Below are 21801 nucleotides of genomic sequence, written 5' to 3' on the forward strand. Positions count from 1 at the left end.
AGTGATGCTAGAGACAGATTATATAAGGAGAGAGAGAGAGAGAGATCATTTTATGAAGCCCCAGGGATGGGGTAGGTCGAGCTGAGGACAGCTCAGTACTGATTCAGAGGTAAGGGTTCCACCCACTGATTCATCAGCATTTCCCTCAGTTACCAGCTGCTCCGTGGAGGTCGCCTACCAAAGGACCAGCCCTGCTTGGCTTGGGAGGGCGTAGCGGGGAATCACAGACAGCGGCACACCAGGTGCCTCCGTCTCTTGGGAAGATGCCAAGCCTCGCGTCTGGCTTATTTGTAGGTAGTTAGTTAGCTGGCTTGGGCGAGAGGTTTAGCTGGTGGTTGGGGGACGTGCTGTATTCTCTCTCGTCCCACTTCTTTAGTGGCGAGTTTGTGGCTGTAAGTGTATTGGGCCCTTGTGGATAGTTCTTGCTCTGGGAGAGTTTGACGAGCTTTTGTTTGTTTAATTTCTCCCTTCCGAGCACTGTCCGAGGAAAGGAAATGAGATAATGGAAGAGCCCGGTTGCCTTGAAATGAAGGGAACCTCTTAGTGAAGGAGAGCCAAATTCTTGGCTTCAGTAGAGTCAGACCAGCAGAGAAGCTGGCCCAGTTAGGACAATGAGGCGGCTTGCTCATGTATCGCTGGGGCCTTGCAGGGCGCACCTGCCGCCTCCTGTGGCAACGACGCCCATCCCGGGATCGTTTCAGAGCGTTTAGGGACCATCCGATCATCTAGCCTGACCTCCTGTGCCCGGGTTTTGGCTCATTACTATAGAACACTGTAGGCGTCCTTAAATAAGGACCTGCCTTTGGCTCGAACGCCAGACATTTGGAGCGCCCCCCAGTGGCCCCAGGTTTCCTCTGGTGTAAGAGAGAAGAGAACCTGGCCCACTGCCCCAAACTCTCAGATCAAAGCCAGTGGCTCTTGTACCTTTAGCACGTTGTAGCCGGTGTTGCAGCTGACGACCACCTGGTCCTTAAAAGTGTACTTGGCCTGCGAGGGCTCGATTTTCCCGTTGATTGGCGGCTGCACCAGTGGGCACGGGTTCCCTTCGAGGGGGGAGGGGGGAACAAAGAAAGACCACGCTGACTGACTGGCGAGAGTGTGCGAGAGGGGAGCCCCAACCTATGGAGGCTGCTCTGAAATTCCAGGACCCACAGCTGTTTATTAGGATAATAGTACCCAGCAATTCTCACTGGGCCAGACCTGCAGGCAGAGGGGCGTGTCACGGGGGGCACAGATATTGTTGCTTCCTAGCGGGTTGCCTTTGGAATCCCCCCCGAGCTGTCTTGCCCGCTCCCTGGCCTGGCTATTTTCGAATGTTTTGGATGAGATGAGGACCGATGACTGCAGACTTAGCATAGTCCTCCTGTTCCTCCCAGTGGCCCAATGCTCGGCACTGCTGCTGTTAGTCAGGTACAGCCAGGTGGTTTCCAAGTGGCAAAAAGATTTGTTGACGGGGTCAGTGAGGTCGTCCCTGCAGCTAAGCTAATGCCCGGGGTGAGCTGCCTGCTGTGCTGAACCTGCAATGTGATTGGCACCCCGTGTACCAGGCTGGGATTGAACCATCCAGCTGGTAGGTCAGGGCAAGCCGCTGGGGGGAGCAAGGACCCCAGCTGTTGGTTCGCCCGCCGGTGGGGCGGTGTGACACATGCACTGATTAGGACGGGCTCAGTGACCTCTCCTGGACAGCACCATGCAGAGGAGGAGGATTAGGGCAGGGGGTGAAGGCTGGGGAAGAGCTGGAGCTGGAGCTGGAGAAACCTTCCTCATTGCCAAAGCCTGAGTCTTGAATGGAGGGAGCAGAGAACTCTGCAGCGGGAGCGGCGCAGAGAGACAGGCTTTACCACGGCCCGGCAAACACTCCCCCGCCGCCAGCCCAGCAGAGCTGCTGCCTTTACAACCCCGCAGAGACACACCCGAGGTCAGGTCCCCCCGGGGGCCACTCCATGCAATGCTGCGCCCCTGGGTGAGATGCCAGCAGCAGCAACTGACCCTGGGAACCTCTGCATCCAAAAGCATAAGTCTGTCCTAAGCTCAGACCACTACCTAGCTGTATTAGCCCAGGCTGCCGCCACCTGTTTCTGCGGGCCCGCCACCACTAGAGGGGGCCAGAGAGCTGCGCTGAATGTGGGCGGGTTACACCCTATAGGCCAGCAGGCTCCTGCGTGCCAGTCTGGACTGCGCTGCCAGGCAGGCTGCACACAGACTTCAAGCCGTTCCCCAGGCCTGGCTCAAGACAGCTGTGGCAATGGCACAGAGCGACATTACTGAGGGAGGGTGCACCATGAAATTAAAAAGGGAGCCCATTTAGCGTGCAGGGTTAACCTATGGAACTCACTGCTGCAGGATGTTAGTGAGGTCAATAAAGAGCTTGGTAAGGTCCAGAAAAGAGGGGTTGATGCTTGTCTGATGGGCAGTAGCATGTGCAGTGACACTGGCTAGTGAGGATCATGGGAGATCCCTGTCCCCATGTTTGAGGACACAGCCGCGCTCAGGGAGAAGTCCCCGTCCAAAGGACAGGATGGCTCAGTTAAATTCATTATGCAAGAGCTATCCCATCCCCTGCCTGAAGTCTCTGGCCTTGGCCATTGTCAGAGACAGGATTCGGGACCAGGTGGAGCCTTGGTCTCCATCCGCAGGGTCCAGTCCCCCATGCGTGGTGCAGGGAAGAAGCCAGAGCAGTTACCGATTGCCGTGTAGGATAACTTCCACCCTTGGTTCTCTCCTGAGCTGTCGCTGTGGAACAGGATCTGGACGCTGTTGCTTTGGGTTTCTAGACGTCCTGGGGATTTTTCCCCACAGAAAGGGCCGAACTCCTTCCGACCGGCTTTAATCTGCCAGGAGCAACAAGAGGAGCTAATGCAGAGAGTTCGGATCCTCACTACGCCCGGGGGCCGGCGCGTGGGTCTCACTACGCCCGGGGGCCGGCGCGTGGGTCTCACTACGCCTGGGGGCCGGCGCGTGGATCTCACTACGCCCGGGGACCGGCGGGGGGGTCTCACTACACCTGGGGGCTGGTGCGTGGGTCTCACTATGCCCAGGGGCTGGCGCGTGGGTCTCACTACACCCGGAGGCCTTGCAGATATAGACCCTTAGCCCCTCTATGAAATGCCGGGGCGGGGACAAGGAGGGGCACTGCTCACTGGTCTCCAGTGAATCTTTGCCCAAATCTCAAAGGCTTCGCAAGGTCACACACAGGCCATGAGACGCTCAGGACTGACCCAGCCATGGTGCTGCGTGATGGCTCAGGAATGGGGTGCACGGGCAAAGCTGGGGCTGCGAGGCGGGCTCCAGTGCTGGACGAGCAGGGGGTGCTGCAAACAGGGGGTGAGCTGGGGCTCTGTTCTTACTCAGGGAATGGAGGGAGTTTGCTTGAGTAAAACCTGAGCAAATGTTTAGTGGTGGGCTTTTAGTTTTGCAGGCAGGGCTTAAATTCAGCCAGAGCTGTCTGGAGCGGGGCTGCGGTAAATATTCAGGCAGGCTCAGCTCCCACTGGCTGTCCCCACTTGGGCCTGGGTCGCGGGTGGTCCGATGAGCTAGGAGGTGAGGTAACGTGGGGGGATTCATGCCCGGAGATCTCCCAGAGCTGGGGCCAGCCCAGCCAGCTCACCTTGATGTAATCGTAGGGGCAGGACACCTCCGGGTGGTCCTCGATGTCGAAGCTGTCTTCGAACTGCAGGCTGATGAGGAAGCCTTCCTCCAGCTCGATGCGGTACAGGCAGTCGGAGCTCTTGGGATAGGGGCTGGGGAAGTCAGCGCTGGTGATCACCCCGCTCCTCTGGGTGAAGAGGTTGCTGCTGCACTCCACTGAAAGGCACACGGGAACCCTGAGCAACCGGCCTCTCTGGGCTAGACCCTTGGTCCCAGATGGAGCCCAGGGTTCAAATCCAGCCTGCTGCCCCGTAGAGCAGCTGCTGCTCCTGTGGACCCCATGTTGTCTCCTAGTCCTAGACCTGGGCAATCTCCCCTCAGAATACCTTGACCTAACCTCGCTGACAGGGCAACTCCGGCCCGGATCCTGATCTCCCGCCCACCCGGGCCCATCAGGAGTGGTGCCACCGAGGCCAATGGAGTTACGCTGGTGCAAGCCAGAGGGGAATCGGACCCATCGCTGCTGAGAGGAAGTGCTCTGCGCATCCCGAGTACAAGTGCTGGGCACAGGGGAGATCCACTGGGATCCATGGAAGGACATTTCCATCCCCAGGCTGCTCGGCTGTCACAGACCCCATCGCTGCTCCAACCCTCACGCACTCCCAGGGAGGTTGGCTGGTGGCTCTGCATCATCGTGGAGCCACTGGCCCTTCCCTGCCGTAACCCCCGCAGGCTGCTCGGGGGCAGGGAGCCCCCTTACAGGTGTGCTCCAAACAAGCGTGTTGAGACCCTCGTGAGCAGCGGAGCTCGGCGCGGTCGCAGGAATCTGCACCGGCCAGTCCTGACGCACGATCAAGGCCGAAGATAATGCCTTCTTTGGGCCAAGGTCAGTCTTTTCTTTGGTGTCGCGCATGCCAAGAGCAGAGGTGAACCGGCCACGCTGGCCGACCACACCCACTCGGGCACGCCGAGCAGAGAGCGCACGGCCAGCATGCTCCCCAAGTCCCAGGGAAAGAAGACACAGGCAAGGGAGGGCAGATTTGCCATAAGGGCTGAAGACCCCAGCGTGGCAGAGAGCACGGCATGAGCTGTCCCAGCTGCCTGATGTGCAGAGCCCGGAGCCGGGCCGTACCTTTGCAGGTCCTGTTGTCGGAGTGCAGGATGTAGCCAAATCGGCAGGAGCAGTAGTACCCCCCGATGTAATTGTGGCAGTTGTGGTCGCAGGCCAGCTCCTCGTCGCTCTTTTCCAGGCACTCGTCCACATCTGCAGGGGAGCGAGAGGAGAGCGGGGCGTTAGAAAGGCAGGCACCAAGACGGGAGCCCCCCCCCCCCAGCACTGCTCCCAAGGGGGCGTTTAGACACAGGCAACGAGGAGGAGCTAGAATGCACTCAGACCAAATGGCGACGAGGTTTCGGACCAGATTTCATGGCTCGTCTGTAATGGGCTGAAGCAATAGCCCACATCTGACCATCCCACGATGGGTGAACACGGGGCTGACTGGTGTGAGAAAAGGAGACGCCAGCCTGCCCTGGCAATCGGCACACCTGCCCCACCGCGTAGGGGGTGGGGGGATGGAGGTTATGATCCTACAGCCTTACACATCCAACCGTCCAGCCGAAAGCGAGTGTTTTGTTTGTAACAGCAACGCACTGTCTATCAATGGCGTGCCCCCGCAGGGCAGGAATTCGACGGCTGGGACCGGGGCCCTAGGGCTATGTGTGCATGTGTGTTACAAGGGGTCATGCTTAGGCTGTTCCCTCTGTCTCCCAATGCTCTGATCACTGTGTGTTGCCTTCTAAACACTTCGGGCCAGATTCTGCTCTCAGCTACATCGGCATAATTCGGGAGTAACTGCATGATGTCACCCGGGTGTAAGAGTCTCTCAAAGCAGCCATAAATAGTAGATAGAACAATTTCCTTTAAAAGTTCTCTCCACATCACCAAAATGGCAGCTGATATGCAAGGGTGGATTAAGGGGTCTGAAGCCTGGTCCCCAAAATTGAGGGCTGAGGGTAGGATAATCTCACTGGGGATTCCTTAGAGTATGAGAGGGAAAGGTGATGCTGGGCCAGTCTTGGAGCGCAGGAGCTGGGCTGGTATATCAGCCTGAAGCCCCGATTCCCAGAATCTGGGAGCACTTTGGGGAGCGACAGACACCGACCTGACAATCTGTTACTCTGTAGCAACCTGCCTGGAACTTGGAGGGAAGAGTAGAGGTTGCAGAGGGGGAAGACTTAGGAAGAGGCACCAGCAAGTCAGTCTGTGTGCACGTGGCTGGAATGCTAGCTGCAGTTGGAGCATCTCTGTAAATAGTTTTCCTAATAAAGAACCAGTTTAGGTTTAGAAACATGGAGTCCTCTCGGGTTATTACCCAGCCCATGGTGCACGCAACAGACTTTGCCGCTGCAGGGGTCAAGACTAAATCAGAAGAGGATAAAGAAGAGAGAATGATGGAGAGCCAAGGGCTCTGCAAAGGGGCTACTTACCCACTGCTGTGTAATGGGCATCAAAGCCAGTGAAGCGCTCCTCATTGGAGAAGTCAGATCTGAACGTGAGGCCCATGTAAGGACCCGGAGACAAGACCACCTGTTGCCCAGGGGCCTGCTCCGTGTCTGTAGTCTCCCTGCCACAGAAAGTTGCCAAGACTTGGTCTTCAGCCTCAACCTATTAAAAGCCAAAGAAAGACTCTGTTAACACAAGCCATGGCTGGAGACTCACCAGTCTGCTCAGCTGAGGCAGCCAGCGTGGTGCACGGTATTCACAGTTGACACTCTACTCATAGGAAAGGGCTCAGGCCACCAAAGGCATCAACAAGGAGACTGACTTGGTGTGGAAGAGCTTCCAGTGAGGTCTCTAGTCAGTCCTGTATCAGGGCAAGTTAGATTTCTTCCTAAACCACCCATTTAATAGACACTAAGACCCGAAGAGCCCACCATGATCAGCCAGTGAGACCCCTCCCTACACAGCACAAGCCACCAGACTTCACCTAGTAATTTCTGTAGCGAAGGGAATTTTTCTCCCCGGCTGGGTAAGTAAACACCACTGAACCCAATAACTTGCAGTTGAACATTGAGAAAGGCGTCTCCAACTGATGAAGAACAGATGAGCTTTGAAGCACTCCAAAGCTGGCATCTTTGCAACTGCTCTTGGTAGCTTGCCCCATTGCCCAGGCCCATCCTGCAGCTACATAAAGTCCCCCTTCCTATTGAACTCACATTCTGTTTGCCGCAGCTTAGGCGGAGAGTCAAGCGCCATCTATCATGTGACCACTTGAAATGGTTCAGCAGGTTGTCTTAATTAACAGTGCTTAAGAACAGCCGAGGAATGACTCTCTCATGAGGTATGAAAAAATAGTTTCCATAGGGTTATTATTTTTCTTTTAATTAAAAAAGATAGATCTACATTTTAGAGGATAAAGAGCTAGCGAGACATGTCAGATCGACACTGCTGGAGACTGAAGCTCCCTCTTTATCTGCACAGCGTCTGGATGAACTTCCACTCACCCCCAACCCTGCTAGTGTACCAGGGAACAGAGAGAGAGAGAGCCCACTCCTCATGATCCATTTGATTCTAACCTCTCTGCTGAGCCTGACAACAGGATGCCGCTTACAGATTTATGCTGGAGGCAGACAGAGAAACCAACAACTCTTTTCTCGACGGCTGCCAAAGGGCCGCCAGATTTACATCCCTGAAGACTGAAGTCTTCTGCTTAACCACCTACCAGGCCCTGTGCTGGCAAGGATACTGCAGACTTCCCCCATACACTGTCCATCCCAGCGAGCTCATGGCTATGCATCTTTCATGACATCGTTGCAGCAAAAGCCAGCTGCCTGGGGTTAAGAAGAAGCTTCCTCTTGGTGAGGTTGTTCTATCAGTGTCCCTTATGGATGTTTGAAACCTCAGCTGGTACTGGCCATTCTCACGGACAGCATTAGCTGGGCCATTGATCTGATGCAATGTGGTAATTCCTCTGTCCCTAAGACGCAACATCGAAGTGACATAACGCAACATTAGCTTGACATACACATGCAGGGTCAGGGACACTGCTGTGTGTTCTATTCCCGGACAGAAATCAGGGGTTATTTCTGTGTCTTCCAAGCGAAAGCTTCTCTCTCTCACCCGCAGCAGTTGGCCTGCTAAAGATATTACCTCACCCACCTGGTCAGGCAGAGGGAGACATCCAAAAGACCTGGTAATATCAGCTACACATAACAGAGAAAAGGGGAGGTGAGTCTGCTTTGGGAGAGGGGGGAATCAGGGAGGAGGAGAGAATGTGAAGGTTAGAGCCAAAGTGTGCAATTTATATTCACAGCTGTTCGCCTCTGGAAGGTTCCCCCCCCCCATCTCCTGCCTATATGCTGATCAGCTCCACAGGCACCGCTTAATCCTTCTCTGCGCTTACTGGGAGCCTCTTCAGAACCCCAGGAGAATGCCAGGCAGAGTAACAGGGCGACAAAGGGCGCTCCAATCAGCAAATTCAAGGGAGGCCATCAAGGAGAGGGAGGCCCAGCGTTTAGATTTTGTTAAAAAGAAACAAACCAACCCAAAGATTTCCACAGGCTTATTTTTAAAAATTGAATTGAGAAGTGTTTGGAGTGTTGTTGGGATGTACGCTCCCCTGCAGTGTTGGAGACCCAAACGCAACCCATTTTGTCCTGTGAACCAGATCCAGAAAGTGAAACTGACTAGGAACCAAAGTGAAATTGACCAGCCTAGTTGCGATAAGTAACTGAACTGCATCAGGAGCCTGTGGAATTGCATTCAGTTTTAATATCTGAAAGAGCGATTAGGAACAGGGGCAGGGAGATTTTTTTAAATAAGCAGATGGGACCAAGTACCGCCCCACCCCAGCCCAGTCTCCAAACTTTCCCCTCTGAATTTGCATGCCTGTGTTTTTGCATGCGAGCCTCCTGGGGCCTATGTGGTACACACAGAGATTATAAGAACCGTCAGCAGTAGGACAATTATTCCATTTCACAACTATTCCTGAGGTTTCAAAATTTGTTTTCGTTACGCATCAGAACAAAACCAAAACCCTTTGAACTTTTTTCGCGAAATGGAATTGTGTCCGAATGGCACTCGCCCCCTCTCTCTCTGCTCAGAAATAACCTGAGAGCATCAGACCTCAAAATCATTCTGATGAAAACGTCATTGGAACTGATATGTCTCTCCAAAACATTTCGGCTTCGATGAAACAGCCTATTTCAGTGAAATTTCATTTAGCTGAATATATTTCATATATAAGTGATTATTACGATTATTATTTATTCATAGCATGGTTGCACGTAGGCACCCCAGTCCTTGACCAGGACCCCACTGTGCAAGGCGCTGTACAAACACAGAACAGAAATGACCCGCCCTGCCCCGCAGAGCTGACAGCCTAAGTATACCGATGGATACAGGCAGAGAGAGGTGACGAAGGCCACAGTGCGACAATATTGGTCAACGTCAGAGAGAGTCATCTCAGTCCACCAGCCACCTAACCGCCGAGAGGTTTTTTGTAGGCGTTGTGGCAAAGGAGAGATGACTCTTGTGTTCTGCTCGAGCTCTGCCTCTGGTCTCGGGTAAATTGCTCTGTAGCTCTTTGTTCCCCCTCTATAAAATGGAGCTAATTCCTGACTCCTAGTGGGACGGGGAGGCTAAATTCATTGACGTTTGGTAAAGGCGCTGGGGTCAAGTTTTCTAACACATCTGACGTGACGTCTGGTTCCCAATTTCAAAAGGCTTCAATGCCCCAGTCCCACTGAAAGTCCTGCAGGTCACTTTTGAAAATGGAACTTTGGATGCTTTGGAAAATGTTCCTCTTTGTGATCTCTCCACGGAAGGGGGACAAATGAATCATGTTAAATGATTGTCAGCCCCGGATTTCAGTAGGCTGGTATTGTTTAATTACCCGTCGGAATAAGCTCTCATACGCCTTTGCTGGAGTTCACTGGCGCTGGAGGTACAATTTCCATCCTGGGCAGACATACCCGTGTGAGTGTTGACGGAGCTGGTGCACAGGCTGCGGGAGGGGCTAGCCACCCTGAGTACGCCCCTAGGATCTTGGCTGGGGTGGCTGCCCATGCAGATCACAGGTACACTGCTACTTGTAGCATGCTGGCTCCATCAGGCCGGTGGGAGTATGCGTACCTATGCTGGGAATGATGCTGCCAGACCCTCAGTGAAAACCAGCGGGTGTGCAGATTGCCTGCTGTACAGAGCAGAGAGAGACCCCAGATGAACGCTGCTGCGGTAAACCCATCTGGGCCTGTTGCTGTGGTTTTCTGTTGTCAGCTTGTCCTCTCCCTTGGCTCCTAGCTCCATGCTGGCCTGTGCATTGTAACCCCTTCCAGCTGCTGTTCACAGCACCCTGCCTGCATTCCTATGAGGAGATTTGAATAGGAAGAGCCCCCCTGCTTCCTCCCACTGGGGGATGGGGGGGGACGGGGGAGGAATGTTGCTTTCCCAGCTCATGCCAGCACTGCTCCCTTTCATGCCAAGTGAATTCTATTAAGGGGAGGACTAAAGAAGCCATCCCCCATTGCCCAGAGGATGGATCAGCACTGAGGCTGCCCTGATCTTCCCATTTCCCTCCCTCCGGAGGATTGTCTGGTCTCGGGGTTTGGAACGGCTGCTCCCCGTGCCCCACAGAGGAGAGGGCTCTGCATGCTGGTGGGTTTGGACGATCTGGCCTGTCCTGGGAATGTGAGGATGGGCGGGGCCAAGCGACTGAGCTCCTGTTTCTGTCGGGATACGGACAGGGGTGGATGTGACACGGGGGGCCCCCGCCAACCAAATGAAGAGGTCTGAGAGTGCGACGGGTGTGAGAGAGAGGCGAGTGAGTGTGCGAGGAGTGTGTGCGTGTGAGGAAGGGGAATGGGTGTGTGCGGCGATTGTGTGTGTGTGTTTGCAGAAGTCAGGGGAATGGGCGTGTGGGGGGTTGTGAGTTGGACAGGGCTGTGTTTGTACGAGTGAGGGGTGTGTGTGGAAACTGTGAGCGTGACAGGTGTGAGAGAGAGGCGAGTGAGTGTGCGAGGAGTGTGTGCGTGCGAGGAAGGGGAATGGGTGTGTGCGGCGATTGTGTGTGTGTGTTTGCAGAAGTCAGGGGAATGGGCGTGTGGGGGGTTGTGAGTTGGACAGGGCTGTGTTTGTACGAGTGAGGGGTGTGTGTGTGGAAACTGTGAGCGTGACAGGTGTGAGAGAGAGGCAAGTGAGTGTGCGAGGAGTGTGTGCGTGCGAGGAAGGGGAATGGGTGTGTGCGGCGATTGTGTGTGTGTGTGTTTGCAGAAGTCCGGGGAATGGGCGTGTGGGGGGTTGTGAGTTGGACAGGGCTGTGTTTGTACGAGTGAGGGGGGGGTGTGGAAACTGTGAGCGTGACAGGCAGGAGGTTTCAAGATGTTCCTAACGCTCTCGCCAGCATGCAGAGCTGCGAATTCTTTCCTTAGTGCCAGGCCTGCAACCCAGCGCCCGGGGGAGGTGCCAGGCTCAGAGCGGGGGCTGGGTGGCAAGCTTGGCGTGGCCTCCATTCCCCCAACATCTCTGCCTGGCCATTTCTGTTGCCTCAAGGCAGCAGCAGCCCTGGGCACTCGTGCCGTCCCCCTTCCTGGGCTGGAGGATTTCACTGTGCTGCTCCCCTGGCCCCAGCCCCACTGCTTTGAGCCCATGCCTAGCTCCTCCCCTCCAAACCCTGGGGTGCAGGGAGCCCCTGTGGGACCCTGGCTCTTGGCTCACCGGGGATGTAGGGCCCACCCTTTCTGCCTTGCACTGGCCCACAGAGACAGGGGGCAGCATTTGGACCGTGACAGTTTTAGATTTCGCATTAAATGAAGGACAGATATGTAAAGGTGGAGCCGATCTACAACCCTGGCTAGATTTAACCTAGACTCCAGGCCCAGACGCCACGCTCGCAGCACCAGGGCATACATCATCTCACGTTACTGTGAGCACTTCTCTGCTGGCCTCGGTGTCCGACTGATCCAGTGCAAACGCCAGCTGCAGACAGGCCCGCCGCACAAAGCAGAAAGCCATCTGCATGCAGTATGGTGCCTACAAGGCAGAGGCAGCATATGGAGAATGAAAGCTCCCGGAAAATGCTCCAGCTGGTATAAAACGCAGCAGCCCATCTGCTTGCCGACACTGTGAAGGCATCAGCTGGGCGCTTTGCTCTCTGCTCTGCCTCACCAGGCCTCTGCCCCAATACTCAAAGCCCTCTGTGGGATTGACCGTAGCTACCCGAGAGACACCACCCCCTCTGCAACTGTGATCTCCCACCACAGCTCCATTGTACTGGAACAACGAACCTGTCCGCCAACAGGGGGAGGGTCACAAGTGTCAGAGACAGGAACCTTCCCAGGAGTTGGACGTAGACTGGGGAACTCCTTCCCACAAGGAGACGAGAACGCCAGCTGAAACGTCAGCTCAACACCTCCCCTCCCAACCGCCAGATTTAAACAATGAATGAAGATAGGTCTCCGCCATCGGTTCTGAGCCCCAACTTCCCTCAAAGTTTCCAGGGGTGTAGATCCGCTGTTCTGATCCTGACGCAGAGGAGAACCTGTCCTACATCCTTCAGATCTGACTTTCTGCTGAGACCGAGGGGGCTTGGGGCTCATGTCCCAACTTGGCCTCATCTCTAATAATAAGAATCATCTTTGGTAACGTTGTGAGGATCCCACATACCGTGTGACTTATTTCACGAGACGGCTGTACACGTTCAAAGCAGAGACGCTCTGCAGACGCTATTGAAGGTCCTTCTCCAATCTGTCGGTATCTCCCCTCCTGCTGTCATGTTCCCATAGGGCCTTCAGCCCTGCCCTGGGATTGCTCTGCCTAATGAGCCATTTATATACATTACAAGTGGTATGTTTTGCTCTCCTCAGTCCAATTAGTGCATTCCTGGGAGGGCAAAGGAAGCGGTGATGGCTGCGTTTCTTGACTGCCTGCTTTGTGCTGTTTTCCTGCTGCAGAAATTTCCAGTGCTGAGCGGAAAGACCAAATTCCATTTGGAGCTTACGAAATTCCATTAACTTGGGGATTTCAAACCAATCTCCAAGGTGTTATTGCCCTGTTTATCCTTCCGCCGGTGCCCTACGAAGGGCAGTGTCAACAAAACCGTTGTAGCTCTGCCTAAGTCAAAGGAACTATGGGGACTGAAACCCAGCTGAGGATCTGGCCTTGAATATGAAATCTGATGGAGCAGGGGCTGCATCTCTTGCTTCAGTGTGTGCCTAGGTAGACCTCATTTCTTCTGGACCCCTCAGCAATTGTCCAAGAAGAAATGCTCATAAATCATTACCCTCTGGGTGCAAATGGCTTTGAACTACGGACGCGAGGTTGACTGAATTGGAAAAGATAGTAAAAGCCGAAGGCATTTTGTTCAACTTTTAAGAGGATTTAACACGCAATAGAGAGAATGTTGCTGTTTTTTAAACCAGGATTAAGTTCAGCGTATTCTTGCAGTGAATTTCTCCGCTGCAATTGATGTTTTCCGAAGGGACACATCTTCTCTAGTGAAAATGTTGACATAATGACCCTGGACGGGGACACTCCAAACAAACAGCCGAGATTTAATTACCAGCCGGCTCTCTGGATGTAAATGATCTATGAAAAAGTATACAGTCCTTAGCAGCAGCAGCAGCAAATATTAACCAGGGAGGGTGACCTTGCTGTTTATTTTACTGCCAGAGGCCTGTCACCGCGCCATGTGCTGGAGGGGATGGAGTCCATCGCAGATAAAGAGTTGCAGATACCTTCAGCGAGGACGCTGCTCTTTTCTGCAAGCCTGGTTCTGCGGCTCTTACGTTGAGTACGTGGGACTCATCTTGAGAGAAAATGCCATCGCCTGGAAGGGGTCCAGATTCTGTCTCAATGTTTGTGTCTCTATCCATAGAAACCTAGAAATGTCGGGCTGGAAGGGACCTCAAGAGGTCATCTAGTTCGGTCCCCAGTAGTGATGCATGACCAAACATACCTAGACCATCCCTGACCGGTGTTTGTCCAGCCTGTTCCTAAAAACCTCCAATGACGGGGAGTCTACAGCCTTCCTGGGTCACCTGTTCCAGTGCTTAACTACCGGTAGAGTTAGGAAGTGTTGAGCAGCTGCTTAATGCATTTGCTCACAGTTGTGATAGTTCCAGGGCCTGCTTTTTCCTTGCCTCTGTCCTGAGCCATCCCTGCTCCTGCTTTGCCTGACTCCAGGCTCACCCTCGGCTCCAATTCCTAGCTTCTGACTTTGGTGCTGACTCTGAGCTCTGGCTTCTGGCCTCTCACTCCAGCTCTGAGCCTGGGCTCTGACTCGACTCCTGCTCTAGCCACTGGGCATGACCACCCACATCCCAGTCACTGACATAAGAACGTAAGAACGGCCATATTGGTCCATCTAGCCCAAGATCCTGTCTTCTGACAGTGGCTGGTGCCAGGTGCTTCAGAGGGAATGAACAGAACAGGGCAATTATCGAGTGATCCATCCCGTCGTCCACTCCCAGCCTCTGGCAGTTGGAGGGTTAGGGACACCCAGAGCATGGGGCTGTGTCCCTGGCCATTTTGGCTAAGGTCCATTGATGGACCTATCCTCCAGGAACTCGTCTAATTCTTTTTTGAACCCAGTTATGCTTTTGGTCTTCACAACATCCCCTGGCAATGAGTTCCACAGGTTAACTGTGCGTTGTGTGAAGAAATACTTCCTTAGGTTTATTTTAAACCTGCTGCCTGTTAATTTCATTGGGTGACCCCTAGTTCTTGTGTTATGTGAAGGGGTAAATAACATCTCCCTGCTCACTTTTCTCCACACCAATCATTATTGTATAGATCTCTATCATATCCCCCCTTAGTCATCTCTTTTCTAAGGTGAACAGTCCCAGTCTTTTTAATCTCTCTCATATGCAAGCTGTTTCATACTCCTGAACATTGTTGTTGCCCTTCTCTGTAGGTTTTGCAATTCTAATATATCTTTTCTGAGATGGGAGTGACCAGAGCTGCAGGCGGTATTCAAGACGTGGGCGTACCATGGATTTATACAGTGACATTATGATATTTTCTGACTTATTATCTATCCCTTTCCTATTGGTTTCTAACATTCTGTTCCCGTTTTTACCTGCCACTGCACATTGAACAGAGGCTTTCACAGAACTATCCCTGATACCTCCAAGATCTCTTTCTTGACACTCATGCTGTTAAATCTGGAGTTCCCTGGTGATCACAGGGATCACAGCTGTTATACTAGCCCAGCAGATGGTTTGAATGAAGATTCTAGGTGCATATACATCTTATGGGCTACGTTTTCTAAATTGTCCTGAAAATATGCGGGTGATTGTGCTAAGCTGGTACTTAGAGGCACTTGAGCATGCAAATGTGCACATACAAATTAGGCAGTTAGGGACAAATTCACCACTAATGTAGATGGACACAATTCCATTTCACCAGCAGTTCATTTGGCCCATCGTTTAGAAAACGTTTAAAAAAACTCTGTCTATTGCTAGGGTCTCACTCTAGCTACAGCCCCAGGTTCTCTGGACTGGCTGAGCTGTGCTTGTTGCAAGCCCAGGCTGGGAGCAATGGAGAGGGGGATGAGGGCAAAGCTGTACAAACCTGGAGCCAGTAATAAAGACAGAGCAACTCTGTCTTACCCTGGCTGCTAAGGGTCTCAAGGCGTCATCCTGGCAGTGAGGGATCAGTCAGATGCAGTGGTGTCCTGGCCACCCCCTTGGTTGTACACTTAATCTGAGTAGGGGTGGGTGACTCAGGACAGTGATTGTATGTCACTAGACGATATTCCCATGGGGTGGGAATCTCCACTCTCTGGATCGGCCAGGAATACGGCCTTTTTGAATGCCGCGAATCTGACCATACGTTGCGGTAAAGCTTCTCTAGGAACGTTGTCGATTACGTCATCCAGTACATCCAGACGTTCCTTTGCAGCACTGTGGTCCGAGCACTGAGCGGAGGAATCTGTAAGTGGACTCACCAAACACCACGCAAGTGTGCAACATGGCCCAGCGCAGGGCCGGGGAAACAACCGCCGATAAAGGCAAATCCGCGGGGATCCTTTTATGGCAGCAAGTCGCAGTCCCACGGAAATGTGAAAAATGTGCACAGGACGGGGCGCTCACTGATGCTGTCAAGAGGGCATCGTGTGGCTTGAGCGCGGCACAAGATGTATCCATTCTGCAGTGTTATACACACTTCTAAAATCAAGCAACCAACTGAGGCACCATTTGGCCTTTCCACAGTCCAGCCTGGCCTGTGGTCTTGCAATATACTTCACTGGAGACATCTTGCAAGAGCAGGGTCTCCACCAGTTCCTTCCGCTCCTTCTGGGCTAGGGCCAGCAAACCCGGAGCCTGTAGCGCAGTGCCTCAAACAGCACGAGGCTGATCCTTTGCATCCCACGCCCTGAATGCAGCTGCAGTCCTCGGGGGAATCATGTCAGTATCACAACGCAATGATTTTTCCTCCTGGGATTAACGTAAATACCGGCTTCTTTCATGATGCCCCTATTGAGCAGCTTCCCTGATCCAAGGTGATTAACCACCTTGGTTTTCTCCTCCAGCTGCTCCTAAAAGCTCCCTTCTTTGGCTTGGCCTTTCCTAGCTAAGCAGCCTCTCTTGCCTCTGCATCTAGTTGTGAATGCAAAATCTGCAGCCACTCGAGACAGGCCTGCTCTCAACAATGAAAAGTCTCCTGACTTTATCTTACAGTCACGCCCTCCCCTGTGTCGGTCAGTGTGCCAGCGCCACCCAGAAGTTCAGAGCTCCATTGTGTTGGGTGCTGCATGAACAAACAGTACGGGCTTGTCTACACGGGGAGATTGATCAGAATAGCTCTCGCACAATAAACTTGGCGAGTGCACTAGTTATTCCCAATCCAGAGTGACTTTTATTCCGGACTAGAGTGTTCACATGGGGAGCAATTCCGGAATAGCTGGACAAGCCCTCAGAGACTCTCCTTACCCTGTTTACATATACACAATGTGCAACATGTGGGGGTTGCAAACTGAGCCCCTAATTCCAGAAAGCACTTAAGCACATGCTAAAATCTCACTGATATCAATGGGCCTTAAGTACAAGCTTAAGTGATTTCCTGAATCACTGCTGATGCAAAGACCAGGGAAGGGAGGATGTGGGTTACATAGGCTCGTGATGTGCAGAGTGCGATGCAATCGACTCATTCAAAGGGTTGACTCTTAATTATAATAAATAAATGACCAGATTAAAATCGATGTCAGGAATGTCTAACCTCAGCCCTGATCCTGCTATTAAATCCACCGGGCTGACTCCTATGACAGAGATCCCTGCTGCGTGCATAAAACTGCAGGAACACGGACGGGGCCTTAGGGTGAAATTTTCAAATCCAGGTAGGGGCTTTTGGCAGAATCCCTCCCTTGAAAGGAATGGAAGTTGTGTGTTTAGATCCCCGAGTTAGATCTGAAAACCTCAACCCAGCACAGTAAGCTCCTTGGGGATGAGGCTGTTTCTTCCCAGTTTGCCCGTAAAGTGCCCTGAGGTGACATAAACAATGAATATCATTGACTCTCGTTCAGGTGAATCTCAAGCTGCCCCTCCTCCAGTTCTATTACCCGGAGCTGTGTGAAGCTGCTCGGTCTGGTTCGCAAGAGATCACGCCAATCTGTTGTTATTTCGGAGTCACATCCCTGGTTTGATTTTCTGGGTCCGAGCGAGGTGAGAAATTCCACCGAAGTTGAGGCATTTCGCTTAGGGCTTGTCTACACATACCGGGGGACTGATGTGCAGTGATTGATGCATCGATCGCAGATCGCTCTCCCATCGACTCCTGTACTCCACCTGAACGAGAAGCACAAGGGGAGTCGGCAGGAGAGCGTCTCCCGTCGCCATCATGTAGTGTGGACCCCGCGGTAAGTAGCTCTAAGTACGTCGACTTTGGCGATGTTATTCACGTAGCTGAAGTTGTGTAACTTAGATCGATCCCCCCCGTAGTGTAGACCAGGCCTAAGTCTCAGGTGGAACCGTGCACAAAACCACCCCGATTGGCACCGGTTCACCTGGAAACTGAGTCAGATTTTCCCAGGAGGACCATAAGGACATAAGAACGGCCGTACCGGGTCAGACCAAAGGTCCATCCAGCCCAGTATCCTGTCTACCGACAGTGGCCAATGCCAGGTGCCCCAGAGGGAGTGAACCTAACTGATCAGGTAATGATCAAGTGATCTCTCTCCTGCCATCCATCTGCACCCTCTGACAAACAGAGGCTAGGGACACCATTCCTTACCCACATTCCAATAACCTCATTCCCACTAAGCAGTACCTAGGCCTTACGCTGTGATTAGTCCCAGTGTGGTGGAGGAAGCTGTGTGACTCGAATGCAGGGGGGACAAGAGGCAGACCTGGGGGAGTGGGGGGGAGAGAGCTTGGGACAGGACAGTCCTGGGGCGAATCAGGGTTTTGTAGGGAAGGAGGCTGTTGTCCGTAGGATCTCTGCCTCATCTGTTGCAGAAGCTGGAAGGTGTGCAGCGAACAAGGCAGGGGCCGGCTGGGAGAGAAGGGACAGATTCATGCTGAACGCTGTGCTGGAGAATTGGAGTCTGTCCCTGTCTCTGCCATAGAGCCCCTGTGTGATACTGGACAAGTCACTTCAACCAGCCTTTTCACAGGTGGCCATAGCTGTGGGTTCCTCATTTTCTTGCTGCCTGACTTGGGAAGCTGGGGCCTGACGTATAGAAGCGCTGGGCACTCACAGCTACAACTGAAGTCAATGCTGTGAACATATCAAGTGCGGTATAATACTAAGTATGCTGAAAACTCAGGTCCTAGCAGGCTCAAATCAGCCACCCCAAATTAGTGAACACCTATGACCTTAATGTCTCTGTGCACCCCGGTACCCCACCTGTAAAAAGGGGATAATAGCACTGCCCTACCTCATAGGCAGGCTGGGAGAATAAACCCATTAATGTCTGTGAAGCCCTTTGATATAAGCACCCTGGAAAAACCCACAAGGAAATTAATGATTCTGTCTTCAGAGCAGAGTTGGAACGGGGGCCAGTAAATAAGGGCTGGGGCCACCCACTGAACAATGAGGATAAAAGAAAATATTGAGTGAGCACCATCCATCCCTGGCACTGATTAAGGCAGGGATCCTCTGGAAAAAAATAGTACGTGCTCATACAATTAAAGATGGTTTCATAATGCATACGTACAAGGGGGCCGAATTAAGATTGCACAGGAGACCTTCATTCTGGTATCTCCTAGCTTCTGAGTGCTTGAGATTGCTCCCTTAACATTCCTTTCATGTCGGTTTGTGTGTGTGTAATTTCTTGTACTTTTCTCCTGGCCCCTCTGATATGTCTCCTTTCTAGGTGAACAAGCCCAATCTTTTCAATCTCTCTTTGCAGGAGGAATTCTTCGTGCCCTTCACTAGGCTTATCACAGTTCCCAAGTCTAATTTGCCAATTCCTTGTGAGGAGCAAGTTCTCTTTCTTTATTGTTTTTACGACGATTGTTTTCAACGAGGAATGGATTTAGAGCTCCGGAAAAGTTATTATTCACCTCTGACGAACCAATCAGGAAGCAGAGATTTGGACATGTTCTCTGATTGGCTCAGAGGTGATTCATCCTTTGCCCTGAATTCAGCAGCTGTCAATCTGGAGGCCTTCACCCATGTCGGCTTATTGGCTAATATGGCTCTTGGCCTCAGTCGTGCTGACCTCTGGGAAACAGAGGCAAATGGCCGACGCACCACATGATCTTTCCTCTTTCTGTCCCGAGCCAGGATTTTCTTCCGTGTTACAATAATGGTCACAATGGATTAGCCCAGGTATTTGTGCAGTGGTGATGTTGTAGAGTGCATTGACTGGTCCAAAATCCATCAAAATCAATGGAGAGTCTCCCACTCAGTTCGATGGGCCTTTAGAGCATATGCCCCCTTCATAAAATCCACCGATATTAACAAAAGCTGGGGAGATGAACCGAGGATGGAAATCTCCATAGATTCGCACAGCCACTTGGACACTCTCCTGACTTTTTCTAGCCAGGTCACTTGAGTCAGAACTTTGTAATTATTTCATCTAAATACATATGGATAGTTTTCAGGTCACCATCAAAACAGCCAGACGGATGTTGCTGAGCGTTTCACATCAAGAATGTAATTCCCTGGCTGAAGCTTTGCAGGCTACATTTCAGCCTGGAGCAAATTTATACAGCCGAGATGTAAATCCCTGTGAAAAATACCAGCTTCTTATGGAAACCCAGGAGCGAGGAGAGTTCTGCTGCCAAATGGCACCAGGTGCAAATAAAAGGGATTGTTATGATGAGAATGTGAGGGTTGGGGGAGGGAGTGAAGGGTAATGCTTGGAATTGGGGAGTTTCCAATGAATTCTATCTTCAAACTCATTGCTTTTTTGTAAAGTTATATATATATGTATGTGTCTGTGACCTTTGTTCTTGGAGGAGAGCCAGGAAAAGCAGAAAGGACTAATCAAATAGCAGCGAGCGCTGTTAGTAAGGGAAACGGTGCCAGCACGATGGAGCAGTTCAAACAACAACTAAAGCAGGGAAAATAAAATACCAGCATTTTTGTTTTCTTTTCTCAAAGCAGAAATTGAAATGAGCTGGAAACGAGATGGGGGCTAAGGCATGAAAGTCAGCTCTAGATCCACGCTCCTCCCATCTCAATGATTGGTGGGGTTTGGAACTGGAGGTTGGATTTGGACTCGGCTCTACTGACAACCTTCGGTAATGGTAACGTATGTCCAGTCCTATAGGCCAGGGTCAGCACAGAAAGGGGGAGCTAACTACAGGTGTATTGCCTTGTCTGTACTGGCTGCTCCAGTAGGTGGTGCTCCGGGGCAGCACGGCTCTGTTTGCCCCAGGATGGTAGTAAGGAAATGTGGTGTGGCTGGGGAGATGCTATCGTTCAGAGGAGGTGTTAGCCTGAAATCTTGGACTGCTCAGGGTTGCTACAGCTCCCACGGAGGGATGTCAACCAGAAAGTCCTACCTACAATGTGGGTGACTGTAAAAGACGGCCTGGAAATCTGGATCCAAACTTTAACAGCCAATCCCTGCTCCTGTAATGGACCAGACAAAACCTTTGGGTCTGACGACCTTTGGGAAGTCTGGGACCAGATCCAAACTTTTAGCAGCTCAAGCCCATAGCTAATGACTTGGACTGGATACAGTTTGAGTTGGATACAGGATTCTTCTTCACTAGAGGGTAAGGCGAAGCCTGCAAGGATCACTTAGCATTCAAGATGAGAGGCCCGGCACATGAAAAAGCCTTTCCAAATTAAAGGCATCTTCTATGCATGTTCCTGGCCTTGGCATTATGCCTCTATTATCTTTGCCACCTGCCATGATCCTGGCACATTTGCCGCCACAGGTTCTCCTTAGTGAGCATCACGGTGTGCTTGCGTTTGGGTTCAGGTCCACACTTTGGGTTTAAGCCCTGAATCTGAACATCCTGCCTGTCCCTCCTCACAACATATTCGTTAGTCCAATAAAGAACATCACCCGATCTACCTTTGTCCCTTTTGCCATTGGCTGATAAGCGCCAACTCAGCTTCCTCTTAGTTTCCTACTTGGAAAAGCAACGCTTGTGCCCTGTGAATGAAAAAAGCTACTCGCCCATGCTGCTGCTACACTAAGCACTCCAACGCGCCCAACCTGCATGCCCTCCTGGCTCTTGGGTTGACACACTACAGCAATGGCATAGAGCCGTTTGGGCATCTCACCTTCACGTAGTCATATTCACAGAGGTAGGACGATTCCAGGTCAAAATGCATGAAGTAGAGTTTGATTCTAAATCCATCTGGCACAGAAATATTCCAAGTCACTTCCGAGTCACTGGGGTAGGAATCTGGGAAGTTAGGGGACTGGATCTCCCCAAACATGTCCGTCAACTCAATGGCAGCTGCACTACCAAATAGGAAGGCACAAAGGAACCAGGTCAGAAGGTACCTGCAAAACAAACATGAAGATCAAATTAATGTTTCCCCAGGCTGAAACCCATCGAGGTCACCATCTACTTGGTTTGTCCTGCGTTCAAGGGTGGTTCTACTCTGAAAAGTGCCTGGGACCGGTACACTATGGCTTCATGATGGCAAGCATGGAGGTTCTTTTCACCTTCCTCTGCAGCATGGGATGTGGTTCACCTGCCAAAATCACCTGGGCATGTCTCACTTAACAATTCCCTGCCAGTGCAGGGGCCTTAGCGACACCTCGGTCTCTCCTGTTCCCTCCTTGTGGCATGCAGTTTAGTCTC

General features: G+C 52.1%; 1 protein-coding gene across 2 annotated transcripts in view; it reads right to left on the reverse strand.

Annotated features, from left to right (window-relative positions):
- MASP1 (MBL associated serine protease 1) overlaps positions 1-21493 on the reverse strand; it is a 60484-nt gene extending 38991 nt beyond the window's left edge. Inside the window, exons 1-6 of one of the 2 annotated variants that reach the window (XM_065410596.1) lie at positions 21272-21448; positions 6076-6253; positions 4721-4852; positions 3608-3804; positions 2684-2831; positions 925-1043 (exon numbers count right to left, since the gene is read on the reverse strand). In XM_065410596.1, the coding sequence (XP_065266668.1) occupies positions 925-1043; positions 2684-2831; positions 3608-3804; positions 4721-4852; positions 6076-6253; positions 21272-21430 (933 nt within the window). In that variant the 5' untranslated portion in view covers positions 21431-21448. Of the gene's footprint in view, positions 1-924; positions 1044-2683; positions 2832-3607; positions 3805-4720; positions 4853-6075; positions 6254-21271 lie in introns of both variants that reach the window. The other variant, XM_065410594.1, reaches the window with a different exon arrangement.
- Between the last annotated feature and the right edge of the window lie 308 nt (positions 21494-21801).

This window comes from Emys orbicularis, chromosome 9 (genome assembly GCF_028017835.1).
Source record: "Emys orbicularis isolate rEmyOrb1 chromosome 9, rEmyOrb1.hap1, whole genome shotgun sequence".
NCBI lineage: Eukaryota > Metazoa > Chordata > Testudines > Emydidae > Emys > Emys orbicularis.